Raw genomic sequence first — 27,820 nt, 5'->3', positions numbered from 1 at the left:
AGAAAGAAAGAGATACAGGGAGAGAGAAAGAAAGAGATACAGGGAGAGAGAAAGAAAGAGATACAGGGAGAGAGAAAGAAAGAGATACAGGGAGAGAGAAAGAAAGAGATACGGGGAGAGAGAAAGAAAGAGATACGGGGAGAGAGAGAGAAAGAGATACAGGGAGAGAGAAAGAAAGAGATACAGGGAGAGAGAAAGAGAGAGAGAAAGAGACAGAAAGGGAGAGAGAAAGAGACAGAAAGGGAGAGAGAAAGAGACAGAAAGGGAGAGAGAAAGAGACAGAAAGGGAGAGAGAAAGAGACAGAAAGGGAGAGAGAAAGAGACAGAAAGGGGGAGAGAGAAAGAGACAGAAAGGGGGAGAGAGAAAGAGACAGAAAGGGGGAGAGAGAAAGAGACAGAAAGGGGGAGAGAGAAAGAGACAGAAAGGGGGAGAGAGAAAGAGACAGAAAGGGGGAGAGAGAAAGAGACAGAAAGGGGGAGAGAGAAAGAGACAGAAAGGGGGAGAGAGAAAGAGACAGAAAGGGGGAGAGAGAAAGAGACAGAAAGGGGGAGAGAGAAAGAGACAGAAAGGGGGAGAGAGAAAGAGACAGAAAGAGAGAGAGAAAGAGACAGAAAGAGAGAGAGAAAGAGACAGAAAGAGAGAGAGAAAGAGACTGAAAGAGAGAGAGAAAGAGGGAGAGAGAAAGAAAGAGATACAGGGAGAGAGAAAGAAAGATACAGGGAGAGAGAAAGAAAGATACAGGGAGAGAGAAAGAAAGATACAGGGAGAGAGAAAGAAAGATACAGGGAGAGAGAAAGAAAGATACAGGGAGAGAGAAAGAAAGATACAGGGAGAGAGAAAGAAAGAGAGAGATACAGGGAGAGAGAAAGAAAGAGAGAGATACAGGGAGAGAGAAAGAAAGAGAGAGATACAGGGAGAGAGAAATAAAGAGATACGGGGAGAGAGAAATAAAGAGATACAGGGAGAGAGAAAGAAAGAGATACAGGGAGAGAGAAAGAAAGAGATACAGGGAGAGAGAAAGAAAGAGATACAGGGAGAGAGAAAGAAAGAGATACAGGGAGAGAGAAAGAAAGAGATACAGGGAGAGAGAAAGAAAGAGATACAGGGAGAGAGAAAGAAAGAGATACAGGGAGAGAGAAAGAAAGAGATACAGGGAGAGAGAAAGAAAGAGATACAGGGAGAGAGAAAGAAAGAGATACAGGGAGAGAGAAAGAAAGAGATACAGGGAGAGAGAAAGAAAGAGATACAGGGAGAGAGAAAGAAAGAGATACAGGGAGAGAGAAAGAAAGAGATACGGGGAGAGAGAAAGAAAGAGATACGGGGAGAGAGAAAGAAAGAGATACGGGGAGAGAGAAAGAAAGAGATACGGGGAGAGAGAAAGAGAGATACAGGGAGAGAGAAAGAAAGAGATACAGGGAGAGAGAAAGAGAGACAGAAAGGGGGAGAGAGAAAGAGACAGAAAGGGGGAGAGAGAAAGAGACAGAAAGGGAGAGAAAAAGAGAGACAGAAAGGGAGAGTAAAAGAGAGAGAAAGGGAGAGAAAAAGAGAGACAGAAAGGGAGAGAAAAAGAGACACAGAAAGGGAGAAAAAGAGAGACAGAAAGGGAGAAAAAGAGAGACAGAAAGGGAGAAAAAGAGACAGAAAGGGAGAGAAAGAGACAGAAAGGGAGAGAGAAAGAGACAGAAAGAGAGAGAGAAAGAGACAGAAAGGGAGAGAAAAAGAAAGAGAGACAGAAAGGGAGAGAAAAAGAGAGACAGAAAGGGAGAGAAAAAGAGAGAGAGAAAGGGAGAGAAAAAGAGACACAGAAAGGGAGAAAAAGAGAGACAGAAAGGGAGAGAGAACGAGACAGAAAGAGAGAGAGAAAGAGACAGAAAGGGAGAGAAAAAGAAAGAGAGACAGAAAGGGAGAGAAAAAGAGAGAGAGACAGAAAGGGAGAGAAAAAGAGAGAGAGACAGAAAGGGAGAGAAAAAGAGACACAGAAAGGGAGAAAAAGAGAGGCAGAAAGGGAGAGAGAAAGAGACAGAAAGGGAGAGAGAAAGAGACAGAAAGAGAGAGAGAAAGAGACAGAAAGAGAGAGAGAAAGAGACAGAAAGGGAGAGAAAAAGAAAGAGACAGAAAGGGAGAGAAAAAGAAAGAGACAGAAAGGGAGAGAAAAAGAAAGAGAGACAGAAAGGGAGAGAAAAAGAGAGAGAGACAGAAAGGGAGAGAAAAAGAGAGAGAGACAGAAAGGGAGAGAAAAAGAGACACAGAAAGGGAGAAAAAGAGAGGCAGAAAGGGAGAGAGAAAGAGACAGAAAGGGAGAGAGAAAGAGACAGAAAGAGAGAGAGAAAGAGACAGAAAGAGAGAGAGAAAGAGACAGAAAGGGAGAGAGAAAGAGACAGAAAGGGAGAGAAAAAGAAAGAGAGACAGAAAGGGAGAGAAAAAGAGAGAGAGACAGAAAGGGAGAGAAAAAGAGACACAGAAAGGGAGAAAAAGAGAGACAGAAAGGGAGAGAGAAAGAGACAGAAAGGGAGAGAGAAAGAGACAGAAAGAGAGAGAGAAAGAGACAGAAAGGGAGAGAGAAAGAGACAGAAAGGGAGAGAGAAAGAGACAGAAAGAGAGAGACAGAAAGAGAGACACAGAGAGAAAGAGAGAGAGAGACAGGGAGAAAGAGAGACAGGGAGAGAGCAAAGAAAACAAGCAAGGCATTTCCTAGAATTACCCACCACCTCTCCCAGCACTGACCCAATGTCAGACTCAAACCACAAAATAACCCTTCTGCAACCACAACCTCTTTACAACCACCCACCCACCCGGTGACTCTACTGCCATGACTGAACAGAGACAGATATACTGGTATTCCCCTCATAGTATTAACAGCATTAGGTTGATGAAAGCATGGGGCCAAAGGGAGTTTCCGCCATATTCCTTCACAGATCAGGTTCATTTCTTATACTGACAAATCAATGAGGGGGAGATAAGTTAATGAGTCAGTGCATGAAGTGAAGGGTTCAGAATCTGAGCGTGTTCTAGCTGGATCCTGGTACCTGTGTGTATATTGTGTCCTAGTGTAGGGGCCTACTGCTGTGTGATCTAGGTGTTTGTGAGGGATCAGGCAGCAGCCTCACTTCAACCCACCTGCAGCAGATAGACCAACTACAGATTAGCTCTGGGACCTGCTCTGGGACCTGCTCGACTCTAGTGAGGGGAGGAGGGAGACATGGAGGGCTATTGAAACCCAGGATTGCTCGTCTCCACTGGGGAGTATGAATTGAGTCAACCTTGCACACCACAGGTCATTACACAGACCTGTATTGATAAGCATGCACACATAGTACGCAAGCACACAATACACGCACACTCGAGACACACACACACACACACTCGAGACACACACACACAAATTTTTAATCCTGGGAAGGCAGGCAGGCACAAAGCCCAGAGGGACAGGGCTGAGGAAAGCCTGCCTGCTGTCAGTCAGACAGAGCAATAAGAGGAAAACCAACCCAGTTTAACTCTCTCTAAGCCAAGATGAGAGGGGGATGAGAGGAGAGGAATGGTTTGAGACATTCGACCCCCCAGGGATATAAAATATAACCCATCCCCTGAAAGGACTATCATTAGAACAGCATGGGTTAACTAGGATATTTATGTGTGTGTGTGTGTGTGTGTGCTGTGTCGCTAAGGTAAGGATGCCTTAAACAGATAACTAATATTAAAAACTGTAAAATACAGAGAAGAGTGAAGTGGACAAATTCAAATAGAATGAGGAGGGGAGAGGGATTTAGAGGGGAGGATGGAGATGAGAAGATTAAAGGGAGAGAGAGCTAGAGCGAGAAAGAAAGAAAGAAGATTGAAGGGTAGAGAGAACCGAGAGCGAGAGGAGTCTGTAACCAACAAGACCCTGAACATATTCTACCCCCAAGCCATAAGACTGATAAAAGTGTTAATATACTGAACCAAAATATAAAAATAAAACATGCAACAATTTCAACGATTTCATACAAGGAAATCAGTCAATTGAAATAAATTCGCTAGACCCTAATCTATGGATTTCACATGACTGGGCAGGAGGGCAACCATGGGTGGGCCTTAGTGGGCATAGGCCCACCCACTGGGGAGCCAGGCCCTGCCAATCAGAATGAGTTTTCCCACAAAAGGGCTTTATTACAGACATAAATACTCCTTAGCTTCATCAGCTGTCCGGATGGCTGGTCTGAGATGATCCTGCAGGTGAAGAAGCCGGATGTGGAGGTCCTGGGCTGGCGTGGTTACACGTGGTCTGCAATTTTGAGGCCGGTAGGACATACTGCCAAATTCTCCAATACGACATTGGAGACAGCTTATGGTAGAGAAATTAACATTCAGTTCTCTAGCAACAGCTTCGGTGGCCATTCCTGCAGTCAGCATACCAATTGCGCGCTCCCTCAAAACATTGGTGGCATCGTTTTGTGTGACAAAACCGCACATTTTAGAGTGGCCTTTTGTCCCCAGCACAAGGTGCACCTGTGTAATGATCATGCTGTTTAATCAGCTTTTTAATAAGGACAAATGCTCAAACAAGGATAAACAAATTATGCCACAAAATTGGAGAGAACTAAGCTTTTTGTGCATCTGGAGAAATTCTGTGACCTTTTATTTTAGCTCATGAAACGTGGAGCCAACACTTTACATGTTGCATTTATATTTTTGTTCAATATAGTTAACCAATAGCTACCCGGAGTTACTGCATTGACCGTTTTTGCACAAACTCTTGACTCATCACATACACTGCTGTTACCGTTTAGTCTATCCTATTACCTAGTCACTTGTTCTATTATTACATGTCCTTTCTCCCTCTCTGCATTGTTGGGAAGGGCCTGTTAGTAAGTATTTCACTGTTAGTCTACACCAGTTGTTTACCAAGCATGTGACAAATAACATTTGATTTGAGACGGTTGAAGAATAGAGAAAACAGACAGAGGGGGGGAGACGGTTGAAGGGTAGAGGAAACAGAGGGGGGGAGACGGTTGAAGGGTAGAGGAAACAGAGGGGGGGAGACGGTTGAAGAATAGAGAAAACAGACAGAGGGGGGGGGGGGGGGGGGGGGGGGGCGGTTGAAGGGTAGAGGAAACAGACAGAGGGGGGGAGACGGTTGAAGGGTAGAGGAAACAGACAGAGGGGGGGAGACGGTTGAAGGGTAGAGAAAACAGACAGAGGGGGGAAGACGGTTGAAGAATAGAGAAAACAGACAGAGGGGGGGGAGACGGTTGAAGAATAGAGAAAACAGACAGAGGGGGGGGAGACGGTTGAAGAATAGAGAAAACAGACAGAGGGGGGGAGACGGTTGAAGAATAGAGAAAACAGACAGAGGGGGGGGAGACGGTTGAAGAATAGAGAAAACAGACAGAGGGGGGGAGACGGTTGAAGAATAGAGAAAACAGACAGAGGGGGGAGAGACGGTTGAAGGATAGAGGAAACAGACAGAGGGGGGGGAGACGGTTGAAGAATAGAGAAAACAGACAGAGGGGGGAGACGGTTGAAGAATAGAGAAAACAGACAGAGGGGGGGAGACGGTTGAAGAATAGAGAAAACAGACAGCGGGGGGGAGACGGTTGAAGAATAGAGAAAACAGACAGAGGGGGGGAGACGGTTGAAGGGTAGAGAAAACAGACAGAGGGGGGGAGACGGTTGAAGAATAGAGAAAACAGACAGAGGGGGGGAGACGGTTGAAAAATAGAGAAAACAGACAGAGGGGGGGAGACGGTTGAAGGGTAGAGAAAACAGACAGAGGGGGAGACGGTTGAAGAATAGAGAAAATAGACAGAGGGGGGGAGACGGTTGAAGAATAGAGAAAACAGACAGAGGGGGGGGGGGGACGGTTGAAGAATAGAGAAAACAGACAGAGGGGGGGGAGACGGTTGAAGAATAGAGAAAACAGACAGAGGGGGGGAGACGGTTGAAGAATAGAGAAAACAGACAGAGGGGGGGGAGACGGTTGAAGAATAGAGAAAACAGACAGAGGGGGGGAGACGGTTGAAGGGTAGAGAAAACAGACAGAGGGGGGAGAGACGGTTGAAGGGTAGAGGAAACAGACAGAGGGGGGGAGACGGTTGAAGAATAGAGAAAACAGACAGAGGGGGGGAGACGGTTGAAGAATAGAGAAAACAGACAGAGGGGGGGAGACAGTTGAAGGGTAGAGAAAACAGACAGAGGGGGGGAGACGGTTGAAGAATAGAGAAAACAGACAGAGGGGGGGAGACGGTTGAAGAATAGAGAAAACAGACAGAGGGGGGGAGACGGTTGAAGGGTAGAGAAAACAGACAGAGGGGGGGAGACGGTTGAAGGGTAGAGAAAACAGACAGAGGGGGAGACGGTTGAAGAATAGAGAAAACAGACAGAGGGGGAGACGGTTGAAGGGTAGAGAAAACAGACAGAGGGGGGAGACGGTTGAAGGGTAGAGGGAACAGACAGAGGGGGGAGACGGTTGAAGGGTAGAGAAAACAGACAGAGGGGGAGACGGTTGAAGGGTAGAGGAAACAGACAGAGGGGGGGAGACGGTTGAAGGGTAGAGAAAACAGACAGAGGGGGAGACGGTTGAAGAATAGAGAAAACAGACAGAGGGGGGGAGACGGTTGAAGGGTAGAGAAAACAGACAGAGGGGGGAGAGACGGTTAGAGAAAACAGAAGGATAGAGGAAACAGACAGAGGGGGGGAGACGGTTGAAGAATAGAGAAAACAGACAGAGGGGGGGAGACGGTTGAAGGGTAGAGAAAACAGACAGAGGGGGGAGACGGTTGAAGAATAGAGAAAACAGACAGAGGGGGGGGAGACGGTTGAAGGGTAGAGAAAACAGACAGAGGGGGGGAGAGACGGTTGAAGGGTAGAGGAAACAGAGGGGGGGAGACGGTTGAAGAATAGAGAAAACAGACAGAGGGGGGGAGACGGTTGAAGGGTAGAGGAAACAGACAGAGGGGGGGGAGAGACGGTTGAAGGGTAGAGGAAACAGACAGAGGGGGGGGGGGGGGACGGTTGAAGGGTAGAGGAAACAGACAGAGGGGGGGAGACGGTTGAAGAGTAGAGGAAACAGAGAGGGGGGGGAGACGGTTGAAGGGTAGAGGAAACAGACAGGGGGGGAGACGGTTGAAGGGTAGAGGAAACAGACAGGGGGGGGGAGACGGTTGAAGGGTAGAGGAAACAGAGAGAGGGGGGGAGACGGTTGAAGGGTAGAGGAAACAGAGAGGGGGGGGGAGACGGTTGAAGGGTAGAGGAAACAGACAGGGGGGAGGGGAGACGGTTGAAGGGTAGAGGAAACAGAGAGGGGGGGAGACGGTTGAAAGGTAGAGGAAACAGAGAGGGGAGACGGTTGAAGGGTAGAGGAAACAGAGAGGGGAGACGGTTGAAGGGTAGAGGAAACAGAGAGGAGAGACGGTTGAAGGGTAGAGGAAACAGAGAGGGGAGACGGTTGAAGGGTAGAGGAAACAGAGAGGGGAGACGGTTGAAGGGTAGAGGAAACAGAGAGTGGAGACAGTTGAAGGGTAGAGGAAACAAACGGGGGGGGGGGGGGGTTGAAGGGTAGAGGAAACAGAGAGGGGAGACAGTTGAAGGGTAGAGGAAATAAACGGGGGGGGGGGGTTGAAGGGTAGAGGAAACAGAGAGGGGAGACGGTTGAAGGGTAGAGGAAACAGAGAAGGGAGACAGTTGAAGGGTAGAGGAAACAAACGGGGGGGGGGGGGGGGGGGGTTGAAGGGTAGGATGGAGAGGGAGGAGACAAAGAGAGAAGGTTTCAGGGGAGGAGAGAGAGAGAACAGAAGCTGTGTGTCAGTCAGTGCTGCTCTACTTTACTGTGCTCAGTTTAACGCCTAAAGGATGGGTGACACACAACACGCCAACCAACACACACACCAACCAACACGTACACAGATTTGGCATCTAAAAGTAGCACATCAATGTTCAAGTCAGCATCCTAAGTACTGTCACCAATCATTATGTCTCTCCCAATCACACACCCTGAGAGCAGTAACACCCCTGCCATATTAACCCCGTCCTCTCTGAGCTCTGCATGACATCTACATATTTCCCACCATGCCGCTGATGAAGGGAAAACGGATGGGAAAAAGGAGAGGTGTGCCGGGAGGATGGAAGGATGAGACAGCTAGGATATGTCAAAGTGATGCAGGATGAGTGGACAGCAAGCAAGAGAGCGAGAGACGAAGGAGAGAGCGAGAGACGAAGGAGAGAGCGAAAGACGAAGGAGAGAGCGAGAGACGAAGGAGAGAGCGAGAGACGAAGGAGAGAGCGAGAGACGAAGGAGAGAGAGAGAGACGAAGGAGAGAGAGAGAGACGAAGGAGAGAGCGAGAGACGAAGGAGAGAGCGAGAGACGAAGGGGAGAGCGAGAGACGAAGGGGAGAGCGAGAGACGAAGGGGAGAGCGAGAGACGAAGGGGAGAGCGAGAGACGAAGGGGAGAGCGAGAGACGAAGGGGAGAGGGAGAGACGAAGGGGAGAGGGAGAGACGAAGGGGAGAGGGAGAGACGAAAGGGAGAGGGAGAGACGAAGGGGAGAGGGAGAGACGAAGGGGAGAGGGAGAGACGAAGGGGAGAGGGAGAGAAAGGAGAGAGGGAGAGACGAAGGAGAGAGGGAGAGACGAAGGAGAGAGGGAGAGACGACGGAGAGAGGGAGAGACGACGGAGAGAGGGAGAGACAGCAGGGTGAGTGACCGGTGAAGTAAGAGACATGAGGGAGAAATGGAGAGAATAGGGTACAAGCAATGGAGGGGGAGGGAAAGAGTGAGAAATCGACGGACCTTGAGAGGAGGGGAAGCGATAAACACATTTGATGAGCAACATCTGAGGGGCACAGAGAGAAAGAGAAGGAGAGCAGGAGACAGAGGAGATAGACAGTGAAAGTGAGATAAATAAAGTAGGAGATGTTTAGACAGAGGAAAAGTAGAGAATGAGAGCGAGAACAGGAGAGGGAATCGGTGCATGGAGAACAGAATGACAGAAGGAAGGACGACAAGGGAGAGAGGGAGGTGTGGAGCAGTAGAGGAGAGCAAAGGTAGACTACACACCACACACACACACACACACACACACACACACACACACACACACACACACACACACACACACACACACACACACACACACACACACACACACACACGACCTTGAGAGAAAATGAGGACTGTCTCAGAATAGAGGGCAGAGGAACAGTGGGAGTATGACATGACACCCCCCCCCCCCCCCCCCCCCCCCCCCCATTTGAACAGCCGTGGCTTTAAAGGGAACATACGCCTAATACCCCTTTCTTTCTTTCCCTCCCCCCCCGTCGGTCTGCCCGCCCACTCAGCTCCCCGTCGGTCTGCCCGCCCACTCAGCTCCCCGTCGGTCTGCCCGCCCACTCAGCTCCCCGTCGGTCTGCCCGCCCACTCAGCTCCCCGTCGGTCTGCTCGTCTGTCTACTCAACCCGTCTGTCTACTCAACCCGTCTGTCTACTCAGCTCCCCGTCGGTCTGCTCGTCTGTCTACTCAGCTCCCCGTCGGTCTGCTCACTCAGCTCCCCGTCGGTCTGCTCACTCAGCTCCCCGTCGGTCTGCTCGTCTGTCTACTCAGCTCCCCGTCGGTCTGCTCGTCTGTCTACTCAGCTCCCCGTCGGTCTGCTCGTCTGTCTACTCAACCCGTCTGTCTACTCAACCCGTCTGTCTACTCAGCTCCCCGTCGGTCTGCTCGTCTGTCTACTCAACCCGTCTGTCTACTCAACCCGTCTGTCTACTCAGCTCCCCGTCGGTCTGCTCGTCTGTCTACTCAGCTCCCCGTCGGTCTGCTCGTCTGTCTACTCAGCTCCCCGTCGGTCTGCTCGTCTGTCTACTCAGCTCCCCGTCGGTCTGCTCGTCTGCCCACTAAGCTCCTCGGTCTGCTCGTCTGTCTACTCAGCTCCCCGTCGGTCTGCTCGTCTGCCCACTAAGCTCTTCGGTCTGCTCGTCTGCCCACTAAGCTCCTCGGTCTGCTCGTCTGTCTACTCAGCTCCCCGTCGGTCTGCTCGTCTGTCTACTCAGCTCCCCATCGGTCTGCTCGTCTGTCTACTCAGCTCCCCGTCGGTCTGCTCGTCTGTCTACTCAGCTCCCCGTCGGTCTGCTCGTCTGTCTACTCAACTCCCCGTCGGTCTGCTCGTCTGTCTACTCAGCTCCCCGTCGGTCTGCCCGCCCACTCAGCTCCCCGTCGGTCTGCTCGTCTGTCTACTCAGCTCCCCGTCGGTCTGCTCGTCTGTCTACTCAGCTCCCCGTCGGTCTGCTCGTCTGTCTACTCAGCTCCCCGTCGGTCTGCTCGTCTGTCTGTCTACTCAGCTCCCCGTCGGTCTGCTCGTCTGTCTACTCAGCTCCCCGTCGGTCTGCTCGTCTGTCTACTCAGCTCCCCGTCGGTCTGCTCGTCTGTCTACTCAGCTCCCCGTCGGTCTGCTCGTCTGCCCACTCAGCTCCCCGTCGGTCTGCTCGTCTGTCTACTCAACCCGTCTGTCTACTCAACCCGTCTGTCTACTCAGCTCCCCGTCGGTCTGCTCGTCTGTCTACTCAGCTCCCCGTCGGTCTGCTCGTCTGTCTACTCAACTCCCCGTCGGTCTGCTCGTCTGTCTACTCAGCTCCCCGTCGGTCTGCCCGCCCACTCAGCTCCCCGTCGGTCTGCTCGTCTGTCTACTCAGCTCCCCGTCGGTCTGCTCGTCTGTCTACTCAGCTCCCCGTCGGTCTGCTCGTCTGTCTACTCAGCTCCCCGTCGGTCTGCTCGTCTGTCTACTCAACCCGTCTGTCTACTCAACCCGTCTGTCTACTCAACCCGTCTGTCTACTCAGCTCCCCGTCGGTCTGCTCGTCTGTCTACTCAACCCGTCTGTCTACTCAACCCGTCTGTCTACTCAACCCGTCTGTCTACTCAGCTCCCCGTCGGTCTGCTCGTCTGTCTACTCAGCTCCCCGTCGGTCTGCTCGTCTGTCTACTCAGCTCCCCGTCGGTCTGCTCGTCTGTCTACTCAGCTCCCCGTCGGTCTGCTCGTCTGCCCACTAAGCTCCTCGGTCTGCTCGTCTGTCTACTCAGCTCCCCGTCGGTCTGCTCGTCTGCCCACTAAGCTCCTCGGTCTGCTCGTCTGCCCACTAAGCTCCTCGGTCTGCTCGTCTGTCTACTCAGCTCCCCGTCAGTCTGCTCGTCTGTCTACTCAGCTCCCCGTCGGTCTGCTCGTCTGTCTACTCAGCTCCCCGTCGGTCTGCTCGTCTGTCTACTCAGCTCCCCGTCGGTCTGCTCGTCTGTCTACTCAGCTCCCCGTCTGTCTACTCAGCTCCCCGTCGGTCTACTCAACCCGTCTGTCTACTCAACCCGTCTGTCTACTCAACCCGTCTGTCTACTCAACCCGTCTGTCTACTCAGCTCCCCGTCGGTCTGCTCGTCTGTCTACTCAGCTCCCCGTCGGTCTGCTCGTCTGTCTACTCAGCTCCCCGTCGGTCTGCTCGTCTGTCTACTCAGCTCCCCGTCGGTCTGCTCGTCTGCCCACTAAGCTCCTCGGTCTGCTCGTCTGTCTACTCAGCTCCCCGTCGGTCTGCTCGTCTGCCCACTAAGCTCCTCGGTCTGCTCGTCTGCCCACTAAGCTCCTCGGTCTGCTCGTCTGTCTACTCAGCTCCCCGTCGGTCTGCTCGTCTGTCTACTCAGCTCCCCGTCGGTCTGCTCGTCTGTCTACTCAGCTCCCCGTCGGTCTGCTCGTCTGTCTACTCAGCTCCCCGTCGGTCTGCTCGTCTGTCTACTCAGCTCCCCGTCGGTCTGCTCGTCTGTCTACTCAGCTCCCCGTCTGTCTACTCAGCTCCCCCTCGGTCTGCTCGTCTGTCTACTCAGCTCCCCGTCGGTCTGCTCGTCTGTCTACTCAGCTCCCCGTCGGTCTGCTCGTCTGTCTACTCAGCTCCCCGTCGGTCTGCTTGTCTGTCTACTCAGCTCCTCGTCTGTCTACTCAACCCGTCTGCCCACTCAGCTCCCCGTCGGTCTGCTCGTCTGTCTACTCAACCCGTCTGTCTACTCAGCTCCTCGGTCTGCTCACTAAGCTCCTCGGTCTGCTCGTCTGTCTACTCAGCTCCCCGTCGGTCTGCTCGTCTGTCTACTAAGCTCCTCGGTCTGCTCGTCTGTCTACTCAGCTCCCCCTCGGTCTGCTCGTCTGTCTACTCAGCTCCCCCTCGGTCTGCTCGTCTGTCTACTCAGCTCCCCGTCGGTCTGCTCGTCTGTCTACTCAGCTCCCCGTCGGTCTGCTCGTCTGTCTACTCAGCTCCCCGTCGGTCTGCTCGTCTGTCTACTCAGCTCCCCGTCGGTCTGCTCGTCTGTCTACTCAGCTCCCCGTCGGTCTGCTCGTCTGTCTACTCAGCTCCCCGTCGGTCTGCTCGTCTGTCTACTCAGCTCCCCGTCGGTCTGCTCGTCTGTCTACTCAGCTCCCCGTCGGTCTGCTCGTCTGTCTACTCAGCTCCCCGTCGGTCTGCTCGTCTGTCTACTCAGCTCCCCGTCGGTCTGCTCGTCTGCCCACTAAGCTCCTCGGTCTGCTCGTCTGTCTACTCAGCTCCTCGTCTGTCTACTCAACCCGTCTGTCTACTCAGCTCCCCGTCTGTCTACTCAGCTCCCCGTCTGTCTACTCAGCTCCCCGTCTGTCTACTCAGCTCCCCGTCTGTCTACTCAGCTCCCCGTCTGTCTACTCAGCTCCCCGTCGGTCTGCTCGTCTGCCCACTAAGCTCCTCGGTCTGCTCGTCTGTCTACTCAGCTCCCCGTCTGTCTACTCAGCTCCCCGTCAGTCTGCTCAGCTCCCCGTCGGTCTGCTCGTCTGTCTACTCAGCTCCCCGTCGGTCTGCTCGTCTGTCTACTCAGCTCCCCGTCGGTCTGCTCGTCTGTCTACTCAGCTCCCCGTCGGTCTGCTCGTCTGTCTACTCAGCTCCCCGTCTGTCTACTCAGCTCCCCCTCGGTCTGCTCGTCTGTCTACTCAGCTCCCCGTCGGTCTGCTCGTCTGTCTGCTCAGCTCCCCGTCGGTCTGCTCGTCTGTCTGCTCAGCTCCCCGTCGGTCTGCTCGTCTGTCTGCTCAGCTCCCCGTCGGTCTGCTCGTCTGTCTGCTCAGCTCCCCGTCGGTCTGCTCGTCTGTCCGCTCAGCTCCCCGTCGGTCTGCTCGTCTGTCTACTCAGCTCCCCGTCGGTCTGCTCGTCTGTCTACTCAGCTCCCCGTCGGTCTGCTCGTCTGTCTGCTCAGCTCCCCGTCGGTCTGCTCGTCTGTCTACTCAGCTCCCCGTCTGTCTACTCAGCTCCCCGTCGGTCTGCTCGTCTGTCTACTCAGCTCCCCGTCGGTCTGCTCGTCTGTCCGCTCAGCTCCCCGTCGGTCTGCTCGTCTGTCTGCTCAGCTCCCCGTCGGTCTGCTCGTCTGTCTACTCAACCCGTCTGTCTACTCAGCTCCTGGTCTGTCTACTCAACCCGTCTGTCTACTCAACCCGTCTGTCTACTCAACCCGTCTGTCTACTCAGCTCCCCGTCGGTCTACTCAGCTCCCCGTCGGTCTACTCAGCTCCCCGTCGGTCTACTCAGCTCCCCGTCGGTCTACTCAGCTCCCCGTCGGTCTCAGCTCCCCGTCGTCTGTCAGCTCCCCGTCGGTCTACTCAGCTCCCCGTCGGTCTGCTCGTCTGTCTACTCAGCTCCCCGTCGGTCTGCTCGTCTGTCTACTCAGCTCCCCGTCGGTCTGCTCGTCTGTCTACTCAGCTCCCCGTCGGTCTGCTCGTCTGTCTACTCAGCTCCCCGTCGGTCTGCTCGTCTGTCTACTCAGCTCCCCGTCGGTCTGCTCGTCTGTCTACTCAGCTCCCCGTCGGTCTGCTCGTCTGTCTACTCAGCTCCCCGTCGGTCTGCTTAGGTCCCGGTCGGTCTGCCTGTCTGTCTACTTAGCTCCCTGTCGGTCTGTCTGCTGCTTACCTGAATCAGTGTGTGACTGAGTGAGGCTGATGCCTAAATGGTTCTCTTGTCCTCTGTCTGATGGTCACTGTGATGCAGCACAGATGCAACACAGTCCATCTCTAGCCCCAAAGAGGCCAGTTATTTACAGAGTAACACCACATCCCCAGTATTCACTAGACCATTTACTGTCCAAAACAAGCATTCAGCCTACTGTCTAATACCATGCAGGCTTAACCCTCAAACAGTATTCCCTGCTGGTCTCAAGTCCTGTTCAGTTGGGAGGAAACTGAAAACATTTGGAAATTGAGTGAAGCAGGGAGGTTCAGCCTGCATGTGTCCAATAAGAACAAAGACTAAACATTGTGCTGCGATGTATCCTACTGAGAATGGCCTTGTACATTAGCCCCTGTGCTACCCTGTTCTCTACAGAGCTCTGCGGTGGTCCATTTGTCCAATCATCCTGGACCTTGATTTATTTGATTACCTACATTAGCTGCTGCACTCCCTCTGGTATTCAACCAAACACATGTAGCCTTTTAGCTCCTCAGTGTGATCCTGTGGGCTGGCCAGTGGTTTGTCTGGGGTTGAAGCCAAATAACCTGCATCTCCGCAAGTACTCTGATTGCCATTGTGTCACTGACATCCGTCCCAGATGGCACCCTAGTCCCGATATAGTGTGCATTTAGAGCCCTGCGGGCCGTGATCAAACATAGTGCACTACACTGGGAATAGGGTACTATTTGGGACAAAGCCTGTGACTGGGCTAATAAAGTAGTCTAATAAGTAGTTGCTGCTGTGGTGGCGAGGGAGGACATACATTAGCCTTTTTCTGGCCTAGGAGAATAACAGCCTTGATACAGGCTACAGTGGTAGAATCTACAGTAACTGTGTATAATGGTGGGCATTTGCCCTCTAAACTACACACTCTTCTCTCAAAGTAACAGCAGAATTGGGCTGCTGTGTAGTCTGTACAGTATCTCTACTTGAAGTGAAGCCTCATCTTGAGGTGTAAAAAACATACTTTGCTCTTTAGACAAGCATAACAACCTGTACCGTAGACAATAAGTAATAACTAGTTGACTGTTTACTAGGCAAGTTAAACATCCCCTTATTCAATTACATTGTTAGACTCGTTCAGTGACATTGATATTTCAAAAAGAGGAAACATGTCCACACACCGTTTGGTATGCAGGGAGCAGAGTGTTGCGTACTAAGGCTTACATGTTGACCAGACAAGACTCGTCACGTGTGCAAACGTAGCAAAAATGTACATACATCCTCATTGGTTTTTAGGAGCATATACCCACGTGGGTGATTGAAAGATGAACTGAGGTCCACACTCCAGTCCAGTTGGTGGCGGTAATGCACCTTAGTGTTGGTTGCCATAAAGTCCAAAGAAGAAGCCTGAAGGAGGAGAGATTACTAGAAACACACTTCTCCCCTTTTATCTGTGGATTAATTGTCAGAGAAGAGGACCTTGTGCATTTCAGGTAAAATAACTACCCAATGTTTATATCCCAGGACAAATTAGCTAGCTAAATTGGCATCAATGTTTAATGCTTTTCGACCTGTCCACAAATTAATTCACTTGGTCCAGAGTTTGTTGGATATTTCAACCTGCGTGTCCTGATCGCATCTGGTGTGGGTGGACAGAATCAACATGTGCACATGCGGTCTGGTCAGCAAGTTAGCTAGGACAGCAGCAGGCAGAGCAGACGTTTGACAAGCTTACAACAGGAGAGGAAGTAGAGAGAAGGTGAAACATGGCCCATCCTCTCATTGACCTTCTCTCAGCCCACTACATCACCAGATAATCAATACACAGGAAGGATACATTTAGATACACTACAACTATAGGCTATGCCTCAAATTACACCCTATGCCACATGTAGAGCACTATGGAGTTAGTGCACTATATGGGTAAAGGGATGCTGGTCAGTAGTGTACTACAGTGCATTCTGAAAGTATTCAGACCCCTTGACTTTTTCCACATTTTGTTACATTACAGACTTGTTCTAAAATGGATTTTTTTTTTCATCATTCTAAATACAAATCCCCATAATGACAAAGGAAAATATATTGAATTTTTTGCAAAGTTACTAAAAATAAAAAACTGAAATAAGTGTTCTTATCTTTTGCATTGAGACTCAAAATTGAGCTCAGGGGATTCCTGTTTACATTGATCATCCTTGAGATGTTTCTACAACTTGATTGCAGCCCACCTGTGGTAAATTCAATTGATTGGACATGATTTGGAAAGGCACACAACTGTCTAAATATAAGGTCCCACAGTTGACAGTGCATGTCAGAGCATGCACTGTCAGAGCTCGGAAACATGACTGTGCCAAGACACAGATCTGGGGATTTCTGCAGCATTGAAGGTCCCCAAGAACACACTGGCCTCTATTATTCTTAAATGGAAGAAGAAGAAAATGAAGAACTAGGGCATTTAAATAGTTAGAGGCATACTAACTGAAAGTAAAACTAGACAGTGACCCTACCTGTACTCTCAGGTCACTGACACGTACTGTATATGACTGAGTGTGAGAACTACTACTGCAGGATCTGACAGGGGCCTCCAGTCCCTTTACTACAGGGACCCAGCAGGATCTGACAGGGGCCTCCAGTCCCTTTACTACAGGGACCCAAGCAGGATCTGACAGGGGGCTCCAGTCCCTTTACTACAGGGACCCAGTAGGATCTGACAAACTAAATGTATTACATGCTGTATCTCAGTGGATTTCCACCCTTCCCCTCCCCCGTCCCTCCCTCGCTCTCACTCCCCCCGTCCCTCCCTCGCTCTCTCTCTCTCCCCCCGTCCCTCCCTCGCTCTCTCTCCCTCCCCCCATCACTCTCTCTCCCACCGTCTCTCCATCACTCTCTACCCCCTCCCCTCCTTCTCACCAGGTATGCACATACCAGAGAACAGAAGGTCAATTCTGGTCCAGTGAGTTTGTGTGGATGGAGTGATCGTTATAGGAGTAGACTTTGAATAAGGCTCCACCCCAAATGGCACCCTATTCCCTAAATACACTACTTTTGGCACTACTTTTGACCAGGCCCCATAGGGCATGCATCATATGACTGAGTACAGTCATACAGTAGCTAAATTTAGTTTCAACCTTAGTGTACTAAATGTCCAGTATTCTCCTAACAAGGGGTATACCTACTAACATACAGTACTCAACTTTGACATGGTTTTGTACCATTCAGTATAGTACATACTACATCATTTAAGAGGCACAGGCAAAGCAAAAGCCCAGTACTCAACTAAACAAAAAACAAGCAGGCGCACACACGGCAGGGCCCAGGCAGGCACACACGGCAGGGCCCAGGCAGGCACACACGGCAGGGCCCAGGCAGGCACACACGGCAGGGCCCAGGCAGGCACACACGGCAGGGCCCAGGCAGGCACACACGGCAGGGCCCAGGCAGGCACACACGGCAGGGCCCACACGGCAGGGCCCAGGCAGGCACACACGGCAGGGCCCACACTGCAGGGCCCAGGCAGGCACCACACGGCAGGGCCCAGGCAGGCACACACAGCAGCACACACAGCAGGGCCCAGGCAGGCACACACGGCAGCACACACAGCAGGGCCCAGGCAGGCACACACGGCAGCACACACAGCAGGGCCCAGGCAGACACACACGGCAGCACACACAGCAGGGCCCAGGCAGGCACACACGGCAGCACACACAGCAGGGCCCAGGCAGGCACACACGGCAGCACACACAGCAGGGCCCAGGCAGGCACACACAGCAGCACACACAGCAGCACACACAGCAGCACACACAGCATGGCCCAGGCAGGCACTCGTCTCTACAGGCTAAATTATTCATTTCCTGGTGAAAAAGAGCACAGCGCTCTCCTCTTCTCATACCTCCATTATTGATAAAGAGAAACATTTACACTGGAGAGGGAGGGGGGGGGGCGCAAGAAAGAGCGAGCGAGCAAACAATATAAAGAAAGAGGATGGGTTTGTGACTCCAGAGAGACGACAGGAGGATGGACATGTGGTTGTGTTGTGGGCCTTTGTCTGGTTGTTTACAGAGAACAGAGAGGACACTGCTCTCCTCAGCCAAATATACTGCTGCTACTGCATGACTCAGTCCCTCTGCTGTTATACTGCTACAGTCTCTACGGATGCGTGGGCCCGGGTCAAACGTAGTGCACTATAAACGGAATAGGGTGGCATTTGGAACACAACCTACGGCTACAGTACAGTCCACCTCCCCTCTCCTCTCCTCTGGGACTGTCTGGCCATGACAGCTTTGTTATTTCTCCACTTCATTTCAGTCCAGGTCCTCCCTCTGTTGCACGCTTTATCCTTCTAGCGTTGGTCTATCCTTGCTCATCTGGTTCTGGCCTAGTCTTCTCACTCCACCTCATTCCAACCAATACCTCCCCAGGGAGATCCTAGCTAACACAAACCAGACCTCAGATCAACGTCAGGGGAAACTTCAGGATCAGTTCCTCAAAAACTTCCCTGATCTCTCTTCTTAATTTGAGCCTTGTTCGACACCTCTCTAGCGAGTCTAGCAGGCTGCCAGCTTCAGCAGAAAAACATAGGTTCCCCGACATCTCCCTCACCCGATCTGTCTGTCTGCCATTATCTAACCTCAGCACCCAGAATAGAGTTACCATCAATTATACAGGTCTAGGATCACAGGGAGTGGCAGGTGATCAGGTAGACACACTCTGCACCAGACAGGTATTTCTCCAAAAGGTTTTGAAGTTATGGAAATAAATAAATATACACAATTGCAACTTTATCGAGTGCTGGCCTTTTGTACTACTCAAAACCGCCTGCATTCTATGTGGGTATGTGTGAACTGTGTGTGTGAGAGAGTCCATCACTCCTGAGCAGTGTAACAATGTGTCTATAACAAGGGGATATTTTTGGTTACAGTAGGTGTGAGCTTCTGATTCATCTGCTGTAGAAAATCCCTCCTGGGGTTTAATGAGAGATTCCATGACAACACCTCAGTTTACACCTCGTCAACAACACAAACACAGCTGAGTTGCCGCACTCCCTAGCTGCCATCAGTTACATTCAACTTTAATTAACCTTGGGCTGTTTCCCCAGCTGCTTTGTCAAAGCTTTCACTCAAACCTAATTACACACGCCCATTGGGTCACCGTCATGGCTTGTAAGAGTCCGTCCCCCAAATCAAAGAGACCAATCCAATTTCTGATACTTTTAGAGGATTAAAATAGTGTACGTCAGAGGTAGGGCAACCCTGGTCCGGGAAGACAACCCTGGTCCGGGAAGACAACCCTGGTCCGGGAAGACAACCCTGGTCCGGGAAGCTATAGGCTATAAGCTCTTCATGTTTTTGATTTAACCGACCTGGAAGACCAGGTGTCTTGAATTAAGGCAATCACTGAAGAGATCAATTAGCACAGTTGGACAGGGCTGCGTTCAGTATACAAAAACATAATATAAGGTTATATTGAACTGAAACGTGCAGTACTGACCAACCAGTTAAACAGGGAGGAGTTGGGTTGTGAGTTTAAAATGCACCGCTGCCCTTTAAATAGGTCACTCATTACTTCAAGCCACGACCCGGCACACCTTCCGAACGGAGAAAACTTCTCAGAGTCCGTATAAGAACATACAAGGACGTTTTGGGAAAAGGTGTCGTTCAGTGGAAACCGTTCCACAACATAGAAAATGTTCACGCTAACTAAACGCACCCCTGGTGGGGTGCCTAGTTGGAACAAAATCCTGCAGTACCTGCGGAACACAAGGAACAGGGTTACCTACCCCTGGTGTATGTGATATGTAGAGTGCATTAAAACCACAATCTGTCTGACTGGATCAGGACATCAAACCAACGCCTGACCATATGGCTGGCTAACAGAACACTGACTGAAGGACAGGGTAGTGAACGCTTGGTCAGATATCAGCTGATCGTCTACATCAGAACAGCGGAGGACGACTCTGGCCTGAATTAGAAATCTAGCACGTTGGAATGAATCACTGACAAGCTGACAAGCAAGGGAGGAGAGAGAAGAGAAGGAGAGAGAGACAGACGAGAGAACGAGACAGACATAATGTGAGACACACCAAGAGGCTGAGAGTGTGAGAGACAGAAAGGGGTATAAAGAGTCTTTGTGAAGGAAGTAACAGAACAGTTCCATTGTCCTGCTGTTCCTCTCAGGTCTGTTAGGACCAGTAGACGGATGGGTTTCCTCCTGCCATTGTTCCCATTCTGAATAGGTGGCAGGCTATATGAAACCCAGCACTCTAACACACGCCTCCCATAGGCTCTCACCTCACTGGAGGTAAAGTGATAAGGAGAAGGATGGGATAAGAGAGAATGGTGTGAGCCTATAGCGCATTCAATCAAACACCTCTATAGCACATATAGGGAGTTGGTATATTACCTACGTCACCATGGTGACTGGCGCTGTGAACACCGTCTATCGTGAGCTAGCAGGTTTAAACAGTGTTATTAGTAAAGTTGTCCAACCGTTATTACATCACTGAGGGTTTATTAAAGCAACAATCATTGAGTGGACATTTACCTGCCTCTCTTTGGGCTTTGCACACTGATCTAAGGCAATGGCAGCCCTCTGAAGATCACACAGGAACAATAGTGCACACTATTACACACAGTCACACACCATTAGGCAGGAACAGTCACCCATCTACCAGTCATTACAGTTGGGAAGGGCTGACTTTGTTGACCGTCTATTCTGTTAAGATAGAGTGATGAATAGAGAGATGGAGGAGGGGAGAGATAGTCCCTAAATAGACCCTCTATCATGGCCCCCCAAGTCCCAGTCATGCTCTGATGCCCTACTACAACAGGGGCCATAATCAGACTGTAATCAGTAACAGACAGAGAAACAAGCAATTGAGGCTGTATTCTGTTGTAGCCTAATTTGACTGTGTTCTCCACATTCCACTGTTTGTCATTTCTGTTCAAAAGGGAAAAGACGTTCACCGTTTCCCCCCAAAACAAGACATGAAACTATTCATTCCATTACCTCAACGTGTTCCAATTTTGTTCACTAGTATCAAAGTTCACAGTTCTGATTAAGAAAAGGGATCCAAGGGGAATTTGTCAATCACACACACTTTCATCTGAAGCTATAGCATACAGAGTCCAGTAGAATGGGTGGGTTAGTTCCCATCCAGAGTCCAGTAGAATGGGTGGGTTAGTTCCCATCCAGAGTCCAGTAGAATGGGTGGGTTAGTTCCCATCCAGAGTCCAGTAGAATGGGTGGGTTAGTTCCCATCCAGAGTCCAGTAGAATGGGTGGGTTAGTTCCCATCCAGTGGACTACATTCCTTACTAAGCAACACACTGGTATTTTAGGAGAAATTCCTGTTTCAGTGTGACGGTCAAATTCCAACAGAAAGTGCAGCTGCGAAAACTGAAACCTGCCCAAAACGTAACCATCAAACAAAGACTGCCGGTCGTGAAAGTGAAAGTTAATGTCTTAACATATGTGTGTGGGTAAAAATGAACCACTGGTCTTTTAGGGGAATTTCCTGTTTCAGCGTGGCGGTCAAATACCAAATGCAGAAACTGAACCCTGCCCATAACGTCACTATCAAACCAAAACTGTCGCCCGTGAAAGTGAATGTCTTACTCAGTAAACATTGTACTCTGTATTTGTGTTGGTAAAAATAAACCACAGTAACAGGCAGCTTTTTTTCTGCTGAGTCAACATGGAAATGAACAATGTCTTCTAGTGTGATAACTCTGTTATGACTGACAGGTTAATAGATCTTCCTCCCGTCTTCCTCCCCTCTCCAGGTGTGGGACGTTGGGAATCAAAGAACACCTGGGCTGCTACCTACCTGAGGACAGAGCTGCTGTGCGGTAACACACACACCAAGTGCCACATCAAACGCTAGCTGGCTAATCACACACACTAGCTAATGAGTCAGATCCTCAAAGGAGAGCCAGGGAATAACTGATCCTTCCTTTGAATCTCCATCAGCTCAGGCAGGAATATTCAGATGAACAGCAGCTCTACAGAGAGAGGGAGAGGTTGAAGGTCATAGGAAACCTGGAACCAGCTTGTCTTGTGAAATCTGATCTAATAGTATGAGGGCAAAGTGCTGTTCCATATCTCTGTTCTTCACATGAGCAAAGTAGCAGACACACAGGAAGGGTAGAAGCTTAATCTCTGCATCCTTTAAATTAGACTGCTTGTTGCAGATTTGAGTGGCGGTTAAATTCAAGCTCCTGTGATATTCCGTAGCTGTCGTTCCCGCCTGGCGTTCCCGCCTGGCGTTCCAGGGAGCAGCGTTGATTAGGAGCGGATCTGCCACGCTGATCCCAGATTTCCACCCCAGATCAGATCAGAGCCCCATCTATCAGCATAGAGGGAGGGGGTCAGAGGAACTACTTACACACGTGGCGGCTAGTCTCTCACACACACCCCTAAGCCCGGGCAATGCCCCCAGTGCTCCAGAAATCAGAATGACCACGACCCCCCTCCTCCTTTTCAGAGAGCAATACACATAACCTTCAATGAGTTTCTCAGGTAGTGTAAGGAACCAATACAGGCCAATACAAGCCCCTCAATACTACAGTATAGTGAATAGCAGTCAATACTACAGTATAGTCAACAGCAGTCAATACTACAGTATAGTCAACAGCAGTCATTGGCTTTATGTGACCGGCAGTCAAACCTCCAACACCCTGCTCCATTCAGTCAGACTGGACATAGAATGGCCCCTTGTTCAGATCACAACCCAGTTGTGCTTTCAACCTAGCCAACAGATTTAGAGGGGAATGAGAGACAGTGAGAGAAATAGATGGAGACAGAAAGAGATGCACCAGAGTTGAGCAACAGCTGCTGAGCATCACATCTGTTCAGAGCAGTCATCAGCAAACAGACCCCACGGAGCACTCAGAGAGCGAGAGAGAGAGAGAGAGAGAGAGAGACTCTGAAATGGTACAGGAATCGAGAAGCACATGTTCTCTTCCTGCCTCTGCCTTCCTCAGCCCTTCATATCCCCCATCTCCCTTCCTCCATCCCTCACTTTCTGAGACTGACAGAACAACAGAGGCCTGTCAGTGTGGAGATGAAAGGCTGGGGGTGGGGCGTGTGTGTGTGTGTGTGTGTGTGTTCTGATGAATGAATGACCCCTCGTTGAAAACCCCTCACATACTGCCCTGTCCTCGACACAATGGCTAACAACATAAACCACGGGGAAAGAGGACCCTGTGTTAGAGAAGGGGAAATCTAGAGAGTTTCATATCAGGATATTATTTTTGATGTTATATCGTATTGACGGCAGTTTGCTGCACCAAGACTCCAGTATTTGTATAACTTGTTCACCATCTTGTTAAATAGGGTGCCAAATTGTTTTCAGCACTTTCATTTCTGGGCGGAAGGTAGCCTCGTGGTTAGAGCGTTGGGACTAGTAACCAAAAGGTTGCAAGATTGAATCCCTGAGCAGACAAGGTAAAAATCTGTAGTTCTTTCCCCTGCACAAGGCAGAGTTAACCCAGCGTTCCTAGGCCATCATTGAAAATAAGAATTTGTTCTTAATTGACTTGCCTGGTTAAATAAAGGTAAAATTAAAAAATCTATTTCCATGACTGATGCAAATTCCTTTTCTCATGTCTCTCTCTCGTCTCTCTGCAGCAGACAAATGGTGAGCAATATGTTTGGAACATGGAATCGGCACCAAAGTATCGTGATCATATCTTATCGTGAGGTCCCTGCTAATTCCCAGCCCTACTGTGTGTGTCCTTCCTGTCCCCCATCTCATTGGTAGTATTACCAAGTGAACCCCACTACACCTCTAACAAACGTGTCTTATCTCAGTGCAGGTACAACTCATGGCCTCATCCCAGCTCCAGCAACAATACTGGGTGTACTGCACTATAGTGGCCATTCCACCCGGAGGAACAGAACCTGCAGTACTAGGAGAGGAACTCACTGTCTAGTCATGACTGCATGCCAAATGGCACCCTATTCCCTTTATAGTGCACTACTTTTGAGGAGGGCCCCACATGTCTATGGCCAGAGACTGACAGTTCTGTAGCAGTGTGCTCTACTGTACATCACATGTAATTTGGCAGCAAAGGGAGAGAACAGAGTAGTTTATGTCCCTGAGCACAGAGCAGACTTTATTGATATCTCTCCATGGTCCCTGAGCAGAGCAGACTTTATGTTGATATCTCTCCATGGTCCCTGAGCACAGAGCAGACTTTGTTGATGTCTCTCCATGGTCCCTGAGCACAGAGCAGACTTTATGTTGATATTTCTCCATGGTCCCTGAGCAGAGCAGACTTTATGTTGATATCTCTCCATGGTCCCTGAGCACAGAGCAGACTTTGTTGATGTCTCTCCATGGTCCCTGAGCAGAGCAGACTTTATGTTGATATCTCTCCATGGTCCCTGAGCACAGAGCAGACTTTGTTGATGTCTCTCCATGGTCCCTGAGCACAGAGCAGACTTTGTTGATATCTATCCATGGTCCCTGAGCACAGAGCAGACTTTGTTGATGTCTCTCCATGGTCCCTGAGCACAGAGCAGACTTTATGTTGATATCTCTCCATGGTCCCTGAGCAGAGCAGACTTTGTTGATATCTCTCCATGGTCCCTGAGCACAGAGCAGACTTTGTTGATGTCTCTCCATGGTCCCTGAGCACAGAGCAGACTTTATGTTGATGTCTCTCCATGGTCCCTGAGCAGAGCAGACTTTATGTTGATATCTCTCCATGGTCCCTGAGCACAGAGCAGACTTTATTGATATCTCTCCATGGTCCCTGAGCACAGAGCAGACTTTATTGATATCTCTCCATGGTCCCTGAGCACAGAGCAGACTTTGTTGATGTCTCTCCATGGTCCCTGAGCACAGAGCAGACTTTATGTTGATATCTCTCCATGGTCCCTGAGCACAGAGCAGACTTTGTTGATATCTCTCCATGGTCCCTGAGCACAGAGCAGACTTTGTTGATGTCTCTCCATGGTCCCTGAGCAGAGCAGACTTTATGTTGGTATCTCTCCATGGTCCCTGAGCACAGAGCAGACTTTGTTGATGTCTCTCCATGGTCCCTGAGCACAGAGCAGACTTTATGTTGATGTCTCTCCATGGTCCCTGAGCAGAGCAGACTTTATGTTGATATCTCTCCATGGTCCCTGAGCACAGAGCAGACTTTATGTTGATGTCTCTCCATGGTCCCTGAGCACAGAGCAGACTTTGTTGATGTCTCTCCATGGTCCCTGAGCACAGAGCAGACTTTGTTGATATTTCTCCATGGTCCCTGAGCAGAGCAGACTTTGTTGATGTCTCTCCATGGTCCCTGAGCACAGAGCAGACTTTGTTGATGTCTCTCCATGGTCCCTGAGCACAGAGCAGACTTTGTTGATATCTCTCCATGGTCCCTGAGCACAGAGCAGACTTTGTTGATGTCTCTCCATGGTCCCTGAGCACAGAGCAGACTTTGTTGATGTCTCTCCGTGGTCCCTGAGCAAAGCATACTTTATGTTCTATAGCGGGGTAAACAATTGCACTCCTTTGAGCTCTTCAGCTCTCCTCCTCCCCTCTTATCTCTCTCCCTCTTCTCATCCCCCGCCACAAATAACAATCTACCCCACACAGCAGGCACTTCCAAATATTTACTCAGTTCTGTTCTGAATACAAAGACCATTCTCCCACTGCCTCAGATGTCCCTCACACACACTTTTCTGGAGACACACACTTCTACAGCATTCCACACACACAATGAGAGAGAGACCGAGGGGGGGGGGGGGGGGGGGAATCGATGCAGTTACCTATCGGAATAGAATTTGACAATATCTTAATATTATTTTTGTGCTAGTTGGCTGTACCTGCACCAAATCTCCAGTATTTTCTCCATACCTTGTTCTCCATCTTCTTTTAAATTGGAAGCCAATTTGTTTTCAGCTCCTTTATTTCCATGACTGATCAAAATGTGTTTTCTCATGTCTCTCTCTTGTCCCTCTGCAGCAGACATATGGTGAGCATTATATTTGGAACATAAAAAATAAATACATAATCACACTATCAAATTGCAATACATACAGTGCCTTGCGAAAGTATTCGGCCCCCTTGAACTTTGCGACCTTTTGCCACATTTCAGGCTTCAAACATAAAGATATAGAACTGTATTTTTTTGTGAAGAATCAACAACAAGTGGGACACAATCATGAAGTGGAACGACATTTATTGGATATTTCAACCTTTTTTAACAAATCAAAAACTGAAAAATTGGGCGTGCAAAATTATTCAGCCCCTTTACTTTCAGTGCAGCAAACTCTCTCCAGAAGTTCAGTGAGGATCTCTGAATGATCCAATGTTGACCTAAATGACTAATGATGATAAATACAATCCACCTGTGTGTAATCAAGTCTCCGTATAAATGCACCTGCACTGTGATAGTCTCAGAGGTCCGTTAAAAGCGCAGAGAGCATCATGAAGAACAAGGAACACACCAGGCAGGTCCGAGATACTGTTGTGAAGAAGTTTAAAGCCGGATTTGGATACAAAAAGATTTCCCAAGCTTTAAACATCCCAAGGAGCACTGTGCAAGCGATAATATTGAAATGGAAGGAGTATCAGACCACTGCAAATCTACCAAGACCTGGCCGTCCCTCTAAACTTTCAGCTCATACAAGGAGAAGACTGATCAGAGATGCAGCCAAGAGGCCCATGATCACTCTGGATGAACTGCAGAGATCTACAGCTGAGGTGGGAGACTCTGTCCATAGGACAACAATCAGTCGTATATTGCACAAATCTGGCCTTTATGGAAGAGTGGCAAGAAGAAAGCCATTTCTTAAAGATATCCATAAAAAGTGTTGTTTAAAGTTTGCCACAAGCCACCTGGGAGACACACCAAACATGTGGAAGAAGGTGCTCTGGTCAGATGAAACCAAAATTGAACTTTTTGGCAACAATGCAAGACGTAAAAGTAACACAGCTGAACACACCATCCCCACTGTCAAACATGGTGGTGGCAGCATCATGGTTTGGGCCTGCTTTTCTTCAGCAGGGACAGGGAAGATGGTTAAAATTGATGGGAAGATGGATGGAGCCAAATACAGGACCATTCTGGAAGAAAACCTGATGGAATCTGCAAAAGACCTGAGACTGGGACGGAGATTTGTCTTCCAACAAGACAATGATCCAAAACATAAAGCAAAATCTACAATGGAATGGTTCAAAAATAAACATATCCAGGTGTTAGAATGGCCAAGTCAAAGTCCAGACCTGAATCCAATCGAGAATCTGTGGAAAGAACTGAAAACTGCTGTTCACAAATGCTCTCCATCCAACCTCACTGAGCTCGAGCTGTTGCAAGGAGGAATGGGAAAACATTTCAGTCTCTCGATGTGCAAAACTGATAGAGACATACCCCAAGCGACTTACAGCTGTAATCGCAGCAAAAGGTGGTGCTACAAAGTATTAACTTAAGGGGGCTGAATAATTTTGCACGCCCAATTTTTCAGTTTTTGATTTGTTAAAAAAGTTTGAAATATCCAATAAATGTCGTTCCACTTCATGATTGTGTCCCACTTGTTGTTGATTCTTCACAAAAAAATACAGTTTTATATCTTTATGTTTGAAGCCTGAAATGTGGCAAAAGGTCGCAAAGTTCAAGGGGGCCAAATACTTTCGCAAGGCACTGTATATAATCGTGAGAATCGCAATATTGGCATGTAAGTATAGTGATAATATCGTATTGTGAGATCCCTGGCAATTCCCAGCCCTACACACACACACACACACACGTTAGAATTCCTGTGTCTCTAGACTCTCTCCTGCTGATCATCTCCGACTACTCTGCCGCTCTGTTACCGCTCTCTAACGAGGAGGACTGCAGGTACAGTACAGTTCGCCCCTTTGGCTTGCTTGTGTGTGTGTGTGTGTGTGTGTGTGTTGCTCGCTCTCCCACACAGACACTTCTAATTTCTTAG

At 49.7% G+C, this 27,820-nt stretch overlaps 1 protein-coding gene across 4 annotated transcripts in view; it reads right to left on the bottom strand.

The window, feature by feature from the left end:
• The window catches only part of LOC139391597 (nectin-2-like), a 101,061-nt gene that overhangs the window by 53,859 nt on the left and 19,382 nt on the right, over positions 1–27,820 (bottom strand). Inside the window, exon 2 of one of the 4 annotated variants that reach the window (XM_071138980.1) lies at positions 15,203–15,299. The exons of the other annotated variants lie outside the window; for them this stretch is intronic. Coding sequence (XP_070995081.1) covers positions 15,203–15,281 — 79 coding nt within the window. The 5' untranslated portion in view covers positions 15,282–15,299. The remainder of the gene's footprint in view (positions 1–15,202; positions 15,300–27,820) is intronic. 4 annotated transcript variants of the gene reach the window in all.

The sequence above is a fragment of the Oncorhynchus clarkii genome, chromosome 3 (assembly GCF_045791955.1).
Source record: "Oncorhynchus clarkii lewisi isolate Uvic-CL-2024 chromosome 3, UVic_Ocla_1.0, whole genome shotgun sequence".
Classification (NCBI taxonomy): domain Eukaryota; kingdom Metazoa; phylum Chordata; class Actinopteri; order Salmoniformes; family Salmonidae; genus Oncorhynchus; species Oncorhynchus clarkii.
The sequence above is the reverse complement of the archived record's forward strand: the minus strand, read 5'-3'. Positions and strand labels throughout refer to the sequence as shown.